Genomic DNA, 15,000 nt, shown 5'->3' on the forward strand with positions numbered 1-15,000 from the left:
TATGAGAGAGGTCAGTGGAGAATGGCCAGACTGGGTCGAGCTGACAGAAAGGCTAAAATAAGTGAGCGGTCGTTTACAAGACAGAACTCTTTTTTTGTACTTTTTTGTACTCCACATAGATCAATGATAATGATATCAATGATAAACCACTGAACAATGATAAACCATTGAAATCGTTTGAGAAATGGTAAAAGGCTTATTAGGTAGACATATATACTGCTCTTAAAAAATAAATGTTCTATAGTAAAACTAAAATGTGGTCACTGAATGTGCACTCGTAAGATTTCTCAGATTTGCGTTCTGTATGCAAGTGCTCACAGTGAGAGCTCCTTCCATGGAAAGTTACATGATGTAACTTCTGTGCTAAAGATGAGTAGTGTCCCTGAAAAGTCCTCTAAAAGAGCAGTGCAAAATGCATAATGTGGTAACAAGCACAAAGATTGTGAATCATTAATCCACTTAGCTTTGAGGATTTGTTTCCCTGATTACAAAGATGGGCTGAAATCAATTTGCTAAACTACTTCATCTCACAGGAATTCTGATCATTCTGAGAGCCAAATTGTAAAGGGTTTTTTGTTTTTTCATTTATTTTTCCAGTCTTCAAATGGTCAAAAATTTTGCTCAGGAACCCTAGGTCTCAAAACTCAGGAACCCTAGGTCTCAAATAATGGCTTTGGCCCCGTTTGGCTTTCTTGACAGCTTAGCACAGTCTTGACACTATTCTGAATTTTTGTGAGGTTAGTGCTGAGGTAGCTTCTATCACGGCTTGCCAGTGACACGAGGGAGAGAGCAGTGAGTGAGTGAGTGAGTGAGTGAGTGAGTGAGTGAGTGAGTGAGTGAGTGAGTGAGTGAGTGAGTGAGTGAGTGAGTGAGTGAGTGAGTGAGTGAGTGAGTGAGTGAGTGAGTGAGTGAGTGAGTGAGTGAGTGAGTGAGTGAGTGAGTGAGTGAGTGAGTGAGTGAGTGAGTGAGTGAGTGAGTGAGTGAGTGAGTGAGTGAGTGTGTGAGTGTGTGTGTGTGTGTGTGTGTGTGTGTGTGTGTGTGTGTGTGTGTGTGTGTGTGTGTGTGTGTGTGTGTGTGTGTGTGTGTGTGTGTGTGTGTGTGTGTGGCTGGGGGGGAGGGCTCCAGTCAGCCAGGGTCCTCGTTGCCATCTGGGAGGTATGACCCTGGAACCGAGAGGTTTCCGTGGAAACTGGCTCTAATAGAATCATGGCTGAGGTGCAGCAGGGGGCAAAAGAGAGATGGAAAGAGGGAGAGAGCGAGGTGTGTATCTGGACCCCTGCTCAGACAGACTAGGCATGGTGAATTAAAACTGGGTAGAGGAGAGCTCAGTCAAGGTCAATTGGGGGGGGGGGGGGGGGGGGGAGGAGCGACAAACACAAACCGATCCAACGTGCTCTGAGACTAAGAAGGTGACAGAGAGCAAGAGAAAGTAAATAATCACAAATAAAGCATACATCGGAATATCAATGTGTTAACTATCTTCAAAAATGTTTAATGTATGTATTAAGTGAGCAGATAAAACATTAATATACAGAGAGAGTTGAGATGAGGTACTGGAATAAGTAAGAATCAATTTCCTAATAAACAATGTCTGCTTCTGCTTAACCACACAAGAGGACTTCAATACATATAAATCCCCTGTAGTAATTTACCATCATGCTATATACAGGATAATAAAACATAGATAAAGTAGATAATATAAACACAGAGAGCTGAGCATGTCTTCTGGGGATCTTGCCCAGTGTTAGAAGACAGTGATTGGTAATGATGTTGGACTTAATTGAGGAGGGATTGTATAGTGAACATATTAGTGGGGACATGTGTTGTTCAGTGTTTATTTATTTATTTCAGATAGCCTTTAATAAGGTCTTTGATAAAAGAAGAACATACTGAAATTATTCTCATGGCTGGATCGGTAACCTGTTGCAAGTTTGTGATGGACATGCATTTACATACATAACACCAGATGTGTTAACATGAGTTCATCATAGGTGGGAGTGTAGAGGGCATTTTGTAAATAAAGATACATTTTGCTAAAACGTTTTATTTCCCCCAGGTATGGAGATCTTTGGGAAGCCCTGTAGAATAATTTGCATTCATGATATTTAGACTAATATGTGTAGACAAGCATATTTAAATAAAAACATAAGTAAATACATTTTTTAAAAGTTTTTTTTAAAAATATTAAAAGCCCTGATAGAGTACATGTTTTTCCTGTGAATTTGGCAAGACACAAATTTTGAGAATGCTAATACAAGAATAAGTTATTGTTCTAAATGATGTGGCTGCAAATTGTCTTACTGAGCAGTGACAGATGGTGCATTCTTTTTTTTTCACAGCATATCATTGGCACTGGCAGAGAAATATGGTAAAGATATTTTAGTATTACTATACTGCCAATTTCAGAAGCTCATATATTTGCAGGGTACAAGTCAAAGACCTTGACGATAGGTCTTTCATTAGCATAGTGACTAACAGTAGAATCTGGCAATATAACTAAACTTTTAAAATGCAAACTTCGCACAGATTTGATTGCTAATAAATTTTAAATGAATAATAATAAAGTCCAATTTTGTGAAGATAAGGAATAAAATGCAACACACTGTGCTGTTCTAGGAAAATAATCCAAGGCAGGGTGGAGCACATTTAATGTTATGGAGCGTCCACAAGTTCCTATTGTCACTTACAGAATATTAGATCACCTATTAATAATTGTTCCCTCCCCAACCTATTTTTGCTCTCTCTTCAAATTAATAAAATAAAAAAGGCATTGCACTTTAACATATAAATGATTATACAACCGTTAGTTCTGGTCCACTGGACAGATGGCATTCCAAGAGTGCAGACATTTAGCATAACAGAACTGGTACATTTCACTGTTTGTTTCAGTCCATATGTCTGTGATTGCTACATAAAATTCCAATTCAAGCAATAGTCTGTTACACTGAAACCATTAGTACACTTCCTATGGGCCATCAGTCAGTGTGTTACATAGCAGCTATCCAGTTGTGGCTTCTTTGAGAACTATTCTCATACACAAAGCAAAAATAAACAAAATATTTGGCCATATTGTATCCTCCATATTGCTACTTGATATTTCTACAATTTCTTGTTGTATAGAAGCAATATCACACATGCAATTGTGCTGTTGTACTGGAAATCAACACAGCTGTGAGCAGCTGCAGCCTCATATCTATGGCAGAATCACTTCTGCACTGATATTCAGTGCAACAGCACTCTTGCTCATGTGATATTACTTAAATATATATTTATTGTCTAATGGTTATCTGTTTATTATAAGTCTTCGATTATGTGGTGCAACCACTATACAAGTCCCTGTGAAGGACAATGGAAAAAAAATGTATTAGAACATACACATTATTACAATTATTATAGTCAGAACTACTGTCAGAGTTGTGCTGTTATAGAAAATTAATCAATGCCTATACTGTACAGTACACTATATACTATTATGTCCTTAGGCCAAGCAGATACCTTATAATTTTAGAAACCTTGTCATTTGATGACGATTCACACTGCACATATAAATTGCTGCTCCTCTATACCCAAAACCTCTGATTTATATATGCTCACAGGCTATGCCACGAGTGCTCAAACTAGAAATGAAACACAACCATGAAGAACAGTTCTGTATATTGAAATTTCCATTAGTTAAAAGTTGTTTTTTTTTTTTTTATTTGGGGTGAATCTGACACAGTGATCACATAGTATGGCCGCTCACCCATGAGATACTACTTCAGCTCAGATTATATGAGCAGGCTCGGCTCTTTTCATTTTTCTCATTCTTTCCAGTCATAGTACGATGATAAAAATGCAAATATTATACTATATGATATAGGCAAAAATTATACTATGCTGCTGGTACAGTTTGCTACCCTGACCTCTATGCGCCTTGTCCATGCAGTGTGCTCTTGCTGAGATATTTTTGTTGACATTGTCACTGTTGCCATGCATTGGCACAAACAATTTTATTTAAAACAAATACTTAATAACTACAAGAAATTGGGTTGTAAGGCTGCTCACACTACAAGAGCACTAACCAAAATTTCAGACATGTCAGAAATCCATCAGCTCATCTGACAGGTCAATCGAACATTGTTAAGGTAATTACTCGAGCAGCGCTACTCTCTCACACTTCATATAAAATGACTACTGATGCAGCTGAAATTTGGCACAGTTCTATAAAGGCTTAAATTGTAATGTCCTTTTGCCATTAGAGACAGATACATTAAAGATACAATATATAACTTAATTATTATTAAAAGAAATGGGCATGTCTTTCATACAGAGTCAATAATTTAACTAAGTAAGATAAGATTTAAGGAAATTGGAAAACCCAAGGTGCCCTGGCTAATTATTTTTATTCATTATTGCTTGGGAGACAAGTAGCCCCAGTAGGCTAGTGGCAACCAGTGATTTTATTAACAAAATAGGGGGGAAAAAACGTTACAAGCCATTAACTTCCGCAAAACACTTTTTTTTTTTTTTTGGAAATTTATTCTATAAAAATGTGCTTCACAGTGAAGTGGTAATGCAGCTACAGCACATGTTATTCATTCTAAATCCCGCTTGCTGCACTACACACATTTACTGTTACTAATTGAATTAATTAGCTTGCATGCATGACGCATGACCTTTTCGGAATCGCAAACACTGTGGAAACAGTGACAAAACCGAGCATGTAAAGGGAAGAAAATAGATTCTTGCCAGTCTCAAATCATATATTTTGTATGCAATGTGAAGAGAAAATACTGCAGTTCATAGTCAAAGATTGGCTTTTGGTTGAGGGAGCAATCACAATGTGCTAGCTCAGACATTTTCTTAGAAAAGATCACTGACCCAGGAATTGCTATTGTCTATATTAAATGTGCTTAACTAGCATTCTATTCTATATTAGCTATCATTTAGCCTAGTCATTTAGGTTTCCACCCACTTATCCATTTATACATTCATTTTCTTCCTAAGCACTTTCTAGCTACACGTACGGTGCCCTCCACTAATATTGGCACCCTTGGAAAATATGAGCAACAACTCTGTGAAAAATTGTCTTTATTGTTTAACTTTGATAATTTGTTTAAAAAAAAAAATCACAAAAATATATACACACACACACACCCCCCTTTGTTAAATATAGGTATGCAACAATTATTGGCACCCCTATGAACTCATATGAGAAAATATATTTGTAGTATATTCCCATTAATATTTTACATTTTTTTTTAGTACACTGGGGTGACTAGGAACAAGAAATTGTTCAACCATTACTTCCTGTTTCACAGGGGTATAAATATGAGGTAACACACAGGCCAAATTCCCTTAGTCATTCATAACAATGGGTAAGACCAAGGAATATATCTGTGAATATAGCTTCGAATACAGCTGCGGCAAAAGGTTGTTGAGCTTCACTATGGAAGTATTTTGTGGACAATATTCAAAAGCAATTGCAAACTGTAATTTTCTGCAATTTTGTTCAATTGCATTTCCTACTTGTGGACGCATAAATTGTGACATAATTCAAATGAAAATGCAAATCATGTATTACCGTTTGCATTTTCATTTACATGAACGTATAGAGTCTGCCAAATTTAAAATGGAAACGCAAAGTTTATTTACAATTGCATTTCCCGTGTGCTTCGTGTTAAGACCCCGTCATATTGAAATAACAATGATTACCCCGTTTGTTATTTCATTTCTTCCGTGTGGCATATGGAGCCAGCCAATATTCAAACCAATATTGCATTTACCATGCATTGCACAGAAACCTGCCAATCAGTGCTGGGGGTGGAAGTATACATTGGGGTGTGTTTGTATTTGGAAGTGATGTCACTCACAAGTTAACTACATTTTAGAGAACTTCACTGTCTCCGGAGATTCACGACACATTCGAGATTCTCTTTTCTATTTCTCAAATAACAAACACACAAAGGGCAAAATGTGCATTGTCCTACTCTGGACTGGAACAAGAACCAAGTACAGTTAAATATATTTTTTATTTTTCTCCCGTTAAATCCCCCTAAAGCTAATTTCTCAGAAACACAGCACACCAGTGCTTTATAGTAATGAAGGCAGTAAGGGACCGTCTACAACTTCATGATCTGGGGCAACTGTGTACAATTCTACCAATAGTATTTATTTATTTATTAATTATAAGTATGTTAGACCTCGAAATTTGAAGGATGTGGAGAAATTCTGTATGGGGGAATGGTCTCCAATTCCTTGCCATGTATACTCCAACCACATCAGGCAATATGGGAAGGGTGACAATAATTGTTGCACACCAATATTTAACAAAGGAGTTTTTTCTTTTAACAAAATACCAAAAGGTTAAAACAGTGAAGACAATTTTTCACAGCCTTCTTTGCTCATATTTACCACGGGAGCCAATATTAGTGGAGGGCACTGCAGTTCAACACCAGCTCAGGACGTTACCCCCTCACCACTTGCAGTGGCTATGCTTCTGCGAGTTATAATGTGACCTCTAAACCCCAATTTCCTGTTCACTTCCTCATTTCATGTATATACTGTAAGCTCACAGTGTTCTGTAGTTAATTTCAAAGTCTTGCCAATTCTCTATTTGTGTAACTTCTGAGAGTTGTTCATCCACATTAGCCTAGACCTTTTGTCCATTTGTTTGATTACTCTTTGGATTATCCTCTGGTTCTGTTGTTTGGGTGCCTCATCATTTTTGACTGTTGCTTGCACTACCATTTTGGAGTTGGGGTTGTGTACAGGTGCTGTCAATAAAGCCTTCCTGCATAAGGATCCCAAACCTTCACCTGAGACTAATGTTTTAGAGTTTCACAATAGCTCAGTTGTATTAAATAGACAATGTAGACTAGACTGACAATCATCTTTTTACCTGCAACACCTTTTGAAGACATTTTCTTGTCAGCTCTGACCCTTAACATCATAATGGCCACAATGTGGACATACTGTATTTTAAAGACTAACCATTAGTGCAAATATGTCTGAATTCATAGAGTGACCTCAGAACACTGAACTACTTATAACCCCAGTAGGTTTTTGCACAATACAGTAAACAGTTTTGGATGCATCTCCCATAAGCTTGCCCGTGATTTGTAGTTGTGCTTTTTTCATGGATGCACTCCTTAGAAGAAGCACTTTTGCCAACCCTCATGTTTAGATGTGGTTCACCCCGTGCCTTTGTCTGGGTGAATGAGTGACTGTCTATGTACGTGTGTGTGTGTGTGTGTGTGTGTGTGTGTGTGTGTGTGTGTGTGTGTGTGTGTGTGTGTGTGTGTGTGTGTGTGTGTGTGTGTGTGTGTGTGTGTGTGTGTGTGTGTGTGTGTATATAGTTGTGGTTCTATTCAGCTAGTGGAAGGTCAGTCTTTCAGCACTTGTAACATTGTCAGCACGTTTAAGATCTTTATCCTTTAACTGTATTATGCTCAACTTGTAAATCACATTAGACAAAACCAGCTACCAAATGGATAAATTTGAAGGCTTTAACACTCAAAGTATATAATAGACACATTAACAACAACAACAATAATAATTTTAAAATAAAATCAACCAGTATATAATAAAACTATGTGGCTGCATGGATAATATCAGCTCTACACCATATACATTGATACTGTAAGCATTTAGTTTGTAGACCCAACTATAAAATGGCAGATAGGAAAGAAGAACACAGATATTCACTATTCACTTTCTCCAGAGATTTCTACTGATGATCTTAAAGAAAAGAAACTTGACAATGCATGGATGTCAAGTTGATAGAAAAGGCTGATAGAATTGATGGCATGCCAGTGGACACGGTGTGTGTAATGCAGTTTACACAGATGCAGTGATTTCAGATTGACCATTTGCAGACAAGCCATGAATTACGTAGTTGCTGGCAGCCTGACTGAAAAGAGTAACTCATGTCTGAAGGGAATGAGATGATAAAAAAAAAAAAGAAGAGAAAATAGGCACTGACAGCTTGTTCAGTTTTATATCTATATCTACAGGTGGAGAGGTTTGGGACCAATAAAGACCTGAGAGCTCATATTTATGTGTTGTATACGTGCCAGAAAGTGGCCTTGAACCTATAAAATGGCAGGTAATCAGTGTTCTACATCACGGCTTTGGTCTAAACAAGAAAAGCAGTGTTCATGTGTGTCATATCTAAAGTCTGGTTTATTCATCTGCATTGAAGTGCATTTACAGTATATACTGTATTTACGTCACAATGCAGAAAAGGTTAAGCGTGACTCGTAGAGGTGCATTGATGGACTGATGAGCAGTGCTTTAAAGTTCTTATTGGCTGCATTTACACTGCAGGTCTTGATGGCCAATTCTGATTTGTGAATGAGGCCTACTGTATGAATGAGGCCTGTGAATGAGGCATATGAATGAGGCCTGAAAACTGATCTGAGAATATCGGTATCCATGTTCTTTTTTCCTGATTACACACTCATGGGTCATATATCTTTGCGACATGGGAGGAAGAAATCGGAATTTTGTCACTTGAACCATGTGGTGTACTGTAAATGTGGCTATAGTGTGTTTTTGCATCTACAATGATGTGCATTTGCCAGCTTTCATTAGGACGCTGATCGGACTGAGCACCCGGAAATGGTGTGCCAAGACATTGTGACCCCTCGTGTTGGTTTTATGAAGGTTTCAGAATACTTTTGACATTATAATATTTGAACTTACCTGCAAACCTGGTTTCACATTAATGGCATGCTATAACAAAGGTCCTATAAAATGGCGTGCTATAAAAGGATCCGGAAAGCACTGATGAGCTGTGAGATTAGGGAGAGATATGTTGTGCTGTGGCTCCTCTCACAAAATGCATGCTCACACAATTTACACACACACGCACTAATACACATACAGTACTATGTATATCAATTTAAAAATAATGAAATTAAATGTTTTTACTTTAAAAAAAATACCATAAAAGCAATAAACAATAGTAAATAAAACTATTGTTTTAAAAGTCAATATTTGATGTGACAAAAAAAATACAAAGAGCAGTCTCTGGTACAATTAGTGCAGTTATTTTATATATATATATATATATATATATATATATATATATATATATATATATATATATATATATATATATATATATATATATAAATAAATATATAAAACCCCTAAATGATCGCAGGCTATGTGTACCCAGGCTATATTTCTATGCTGCTTCTATTGCTGCTGTTTTTTTTGTTTTGTTTTTATATTCAGAACATTCTGTCCAGAGTAGGCTTACATTTTCCCCTGCAATTACTCTGACAGGTCTAATATGAGTTTTAATGGACATCTGCTACTAAGCTACATCAGCTAGCTAAGTTCATCGCCGTACTTTCTGAATCTACTGCCCCCTGATGTATGATTACCTAAACGAAATACAGATAGATGGTCTTTGGCATTAATGCAGCAGAACCATTACAAATAAAACAATTTGATTTGCTGTGCACAACAATCTGTTCCCTACTTAAAAGACCCATCACCATGTAAAGCACTTTTTGAGTGCATTCTTATTTCAAATTCTAAAAGAAAACCTGGAAATATTGGAGAATAAAACCTCATTAGCTACGTTCAGTCTCCATGATACTATTTTGTTTAACTGACAAAGACTGTGTATTGGGAAAGCATAAACACTTACAGGCTCTGGCGTATCTCTGCTGTGTCTCTCGATGTCCCCAACGATTGAAGGCTCTTCTCTAATGTGACCACTGTGGAAAGTAATGAATTAATATCTTGGATCTTGCATTTTTTCATTTTTCAAGTTTTATAAATTGAGCATCTAAATATTACCTTTATCTACTCACCATTAGCATTAATTTGGAAGATGTTGGAAGATGTTTCTTGGAACACATCTTGTAATTCTGAAGAGCTAACCTGTGTAGCTGCAGTAAAAACAAAACATTGCTGAATTATTTCTGAAAGATCTCATAAAGAAACAAGATATTCATTATAAATATTCACCAAAGACTATAAATATTGCATGATCTTATAAAATTCTCATTGTTAGAAGCATACAAGACAATGTGAATTATTTCACGTGACACAAAACCTATTCTACATGGTTTGATCATATATAATAGTGCTGAATTCTTTTGCTATTTAATTTTTTGGTAAATCCACATGAATCAGATAATGATAGATACATTACTGTTTCTCGGTTGTGACCCAAATGGGTCATGTGAGCATAGCTACAGTATTTCTTCATGAAACACATGACACACACATATGCACACATAGCAGGGGCAATCACAGAAACCCATCATCTCGATCCACTTCACAACCTTTAGCACAGGCCCAACATACAGTTGCACACATGCTCTCACACAGTGAGTGTTCTTATGGGCTTTTTTCTATCTCTGTCTGCAAAATGACTGTAATTGGCAAGCTGTTTTTCTATGCCTCTTCATCCAATGCATTCACACATAACTGGGCAAAATAGAAAATTATGTTTTGTACTGGAGAGCGATAGCAGACATTAGACACTGGGAGAAATGGGAGCAGAGAAAATCCAATACCCAAGATGTGTGTATGCATTTTTGATTAACAGTAGGATATCCTAACTGAAAACTATGTATTCATGATTATCATATAAACCTGTAAATCATACTGTATAAGGTAGATGTGATGCAGATCCCTGTTATTTGTAGACACTATATACATAATAAATGATATATATAAATGATTCCCATTTATTAATCATTTAGTAAACTTGTGTGTAGATGTTGTCTTCAAGCAAACTTGACCAGAAGTTCCTGCTAGATGTACCCAAAGTATCAGTAACGGGATTTTACTTGTATTCAAAGTATCAAGCACGTTCACAGCACAGCGGTTTTACATTTAATGACACTCACAAAACTCTGTAACAAGCAAAGATCACAGAGAGCTGAAAACACCAACATACTAAATGATGAAAGAGCCATTGCAGCTCATCAGCTACCATCGACATATAATGATGCTTGCTCCTTTTATAGGGTGCTACTTATTTTGTCCTAATTAAATAGCGAGTCTTATTTGTCCTAATTTATGGATTTTTTATTTTTTTTTTTTTAGACAGAATTTCACATTTTTCTTTAATTTAATTTGTGTGCAACTAAAAAACAAGCTACTGTATTTAAACTTGCCAGAGTAATCTATATGAAATATTGCAGGAACTCATGCCAATTATATGATTTGAAGCTTGACAAACCAGGTTCATGTTACCACGTCTCCTTATATGTACATTTTACACAATCTCAAGAGCTCTTGTGGGATAGGAGCATTTTTATGAATACCACATTTCTTGTGTTGATGCTCTTGCAAACGATTTACAAATAAATTTGTTTAATGAGGCCCCTTATGTACAAATTAATAACATTTAACCCAACTACAATGTTAAGATGAAATGCCTTTCTACCACAGAAGACCAAATAACTAAAGAAACCCACACGTCAGGTATCATTCCATCAAAAAGGAGTCTCAGTAAATGTTTGGTTAACACATCATCTTGATCAACAAATCCAGATGGGTAGGAAGCAGAAGGTAAGGCTTGGGAGACACATCTCAAACTCTGTTCATCAGCACTGCTGCTCCCACAAATGTCCGCTCTGCAAAATTCTGTGCTCCCTGTACACCAACAGCTGTGCCTCCAAGCATAGCTGCCAACTTTGCAAATTCATTGTCGGTGCTCATAACAGCCTACACATTTGTGACATCATACATTTTCATAACCTTATCCCAGCCCTCGTATAAAATGTATACTGCCAGAGGCATACACTTACTTTGACAAAGAAAATGCGTTTCTGCTTCACTCCTTGGAGTTCAGGTTTAAGCATAATTAACAACAAACAATTGTTCAGTACCACAAAAATATTATTCAATCAGCACTAATTAAACAATTTATGTTTTAAAAAAAATTAATATAATTTTTGCTGAAAGGCACCTGAAATAGACTAAAAGAGAAACACCATTGTATTATATTGCACTTTTCTTTAAAAATATTTAAAACAGAGCAAATCCTTATCTAACCACTCACATAAAATATCTGACTTTGCATCAACTAACAGATCATTTTTTAAGACTTGCCTTCACCTCCTCACTATTGATGGCTATTTGGTGTCCCAAACCATATACCAGTGCACTAAATAGTATGTCAAAATTGCACACTGTGATAAATTACCATAGTAGGTACACTATCATAAACTATTTAGAACACCAGTATGCACCACAGCTAGGTTTTAAAATGAATAACCTCTAGCTGCTTTGTCAAGTCGTTGCTGGTTAAGACCATATTTGTGTCTAAAACCATTGAAATTACATCCCACAACTTGTCATCCATAACAGTGTCATTTGCCTAGAAGTTTAAATAGTTCTAAACATTATTTAGTTAGTTAGTTATTTTTAATCTGAAATATTTAGGGTGATTGAGCTTCCAAGGACCCTCCTTAGATACTCTTGACATTTTCAGATGGCAAAACAATCATCAGTCTCATCATACACCAAACAGATAGGAAGTTAAACAACTGGTTCTCTGGTGAAGTCACAACCAGCTGAAGCTGAACAAGCTTAAGGCTATGGTGGCTTGCCTCACAACTGCCTTCTCTAATCATATAAGAGAATACCATATCATGATTGTGAAGGATGTGGAATGATTCCTGGGAACTACTATCTACAGTAAACAGTACTAACTACAGTACCCGAGAGAGAAAGCCAATTGCATTGCTAAAAAAGCCCAGCAGAGGATCTGATATTTTACTAATTTTAACCTAACATTAAAAGTGTTGGGCCACCACTGAGTTTGTCCTCACCACATCAATAACATTCAGGTTTTGGCTTTGCAACCAACAATGCGCTGAACAGACTGCAACATGTTGGCTGAAAGGAGCATAGGCAGAAACCTGCCCACTGCCAGGGACCTGTTCAGCTCCAGACTCAGGAGGCAGCAGAAAATGATAATTGAAGACCCGTTTCAACCAGAGCACCACATATTTGAACCCCCTCCTCTTAACAATATTTATTTACTTTTTTCCCCCCATTATTTACAGTTCAATAGTTGTATATAATATAGTGTTATATTACCAGTGTGTTTTGTGTCCTTGGCATGTTTTTGTAATGTCTATAAAAGACCAGTAAAAGCTCAAGTTAAATCCCTTGTATACTCAACTCAAGTATACTTGGCCAATAAACAAAGGTCTGGTTATGCTTCTGATAAAATGACATACTGTACACACTAGAGGCAACAGAAAAATTTAGCTCAGTCAGCTTAGGGAAGCAACTGATGCTGATAGAGTTGTAAAATAGCTGTAAAAGTGGCACATTAGAGAGACTGGGCAAAACACTGCACTGGCATCAATCTGCGCCAGCACTGACAAATGTGTCATATTGATGATCGGAGACAGAACAGTAATCCGTCAGTGCTTTGCATATTAATCCTGGAAATGCTACAACTAGCAAACCAATGTGTTCAACAAATGAACACCCAAGGCAGAAAGACCGGACCTGAATCGAACATGACATGGAGCAGATGGTGGGAATCAGTGCAACAGTTCCTCCCAAAGAATCAGGGAGAGCTTCGCTGGTCATGCAAACCCCCAAGCCTAAAACTGTAAGCTAACGTTTCGACTTGCTGCACATAGCTAATAACTGACCAAAAAAAAAAAAATCAGATCATCAACAGGCCTGGTAAGACAGCTCACCAAGTCTGGGAATGCCATTTTTGGAAAATACAAAGAGCCAAGAAGAATCACATTCCTTTTAGTTTCAAAGGGCATCATACTCATACATACATGTCCTGGATATTCACAGTCAAATGAGTTTGCCAAAGAGACCATAAAACAGTCAAGCATGCTCATAAGAAGGCACTGCATGAAGGAACAGACCCGCACCAAGTTCACCTGACATTAAGAAACAGATATTTAGATATCTGCATATATACAAGTCCTGAGGAGCTTCCCGCCATGCTAACCACTCTGTATTAAAATAAGATCAAACCACTGTCTGATCTTGCTCCTGGTATTAGAATTCATATACCAACTTGGGAAGAATAGAAACCCACTACTTACAATGTGTGTATTTAATCAGAACAGATTTTCAGGAGGAACAGGTGCTAGCTGAGGAAGATTCACCCAAACTTGCTTAGAGCTCAGCATTACATAACTTGAGCTCTGCTTACTGTTTTGTAGATATCTAACAGACGAGACACGGTTACGAGCAAAGTAAATGTCATTAGTTACTGTTTCTCTGTCTTGTTTGACAAGGTAGCCAAAGTTGAAGCTTAGTGTGAACACACTTAGTGCTTAAGGAAAAAGATTGGATGTGGTACATTAGAGTAGCTCTGGGATTAACTGACTCATGTACTGGATTTTTCCTCATGTGTCAAATAGAATATATAATCAGCCACATTTTAATTTTGTTTTTTAGCATACCTATCTTTTGCGCTGACTTTCCACTTTTTCCATGAAATGCATATGTATGAGGGAGAGAAGTGCACAATGTGCTTCCATGTACCTGCTCATTTATGTTCATACAGCAGTTTTGTACATAATGCATGGTTTTCGGACAAAATGGGTTCTAATTGGCCCTGAAATCAGGCACAAAAAGCTTAGTACATCTGGTTTATTGTGTGTGTGTGTGCGTGTGTGTGTGTGTGTGCACGTGTGTCACAGCTCTAGGGCTAGGTGACTGAGATTTCTGTGGCTTCTCCTGCAGAGACCAAGGTAGATGCCAGATCCCTTCTCAACCAATTATCATCATGGCACCTAGAATCCATCTGGTTGTCTCTGGAATTATGAGTCTCTGCACTACACAACTCTATCCATTCACAGAGACACATGATCAATTCAATTCACTATGCGAGTATTGATCCTTCTGGCTGCCATTACCTATGTATGTATGTATGTATGTATGTATATTTTATTATATATATATATATATATATATATATATATATATATATATATATATATATATATATATATATACATATATATATATACACACACACACACACACACACACATA

At 37.0% G+C, this 15,000-nt stretch overlaps 1 protein-coding gene across 1 annotated transcript in view; it reads right to left on the minus strand.

The window, feature by feature from the left end:
- The window catches only part of tsnare1 (T-SNARE Domain Containing 1), a 149,673-nt gene that overhangs the window by 84,914 nt on the left and 49,759 nt on the right, over nucleotides 1-15,000 (minus strand). Inside the window, exons 3-4 of the mRNA XM_017478041.2 lie at nucleotides 9,810-9,887; nucleotides 9,644-9,713 (exon numbers count right to left, since the gene is read on the minus strand). Of these exons, the coding sequence (XP_017333530.1) occupies nucleotides 9,644-9,713; nucleotides 9,810-9,887 (148 nt within the window). The remainder of the gene's footprint in view (nucleotides 1-9,643; nucleotides 9,714-9,809; nucleotides 9,888-15,000) is intronic.

This window comes from Ictalurus punctatus, chromosome 1, assembly GCF_001660625.3.
Source record: "Ictalurus punctatus breed USDA103 chromosome 1, Coco_2.0, whole genome shotgun sequence".
Lineage (NCBI taxonomy): Eukaryota > Metazoa > Chordata > Actinopteri > Siluriformes > Ictaluridae > Ictalurus > Ictalurus punctatus.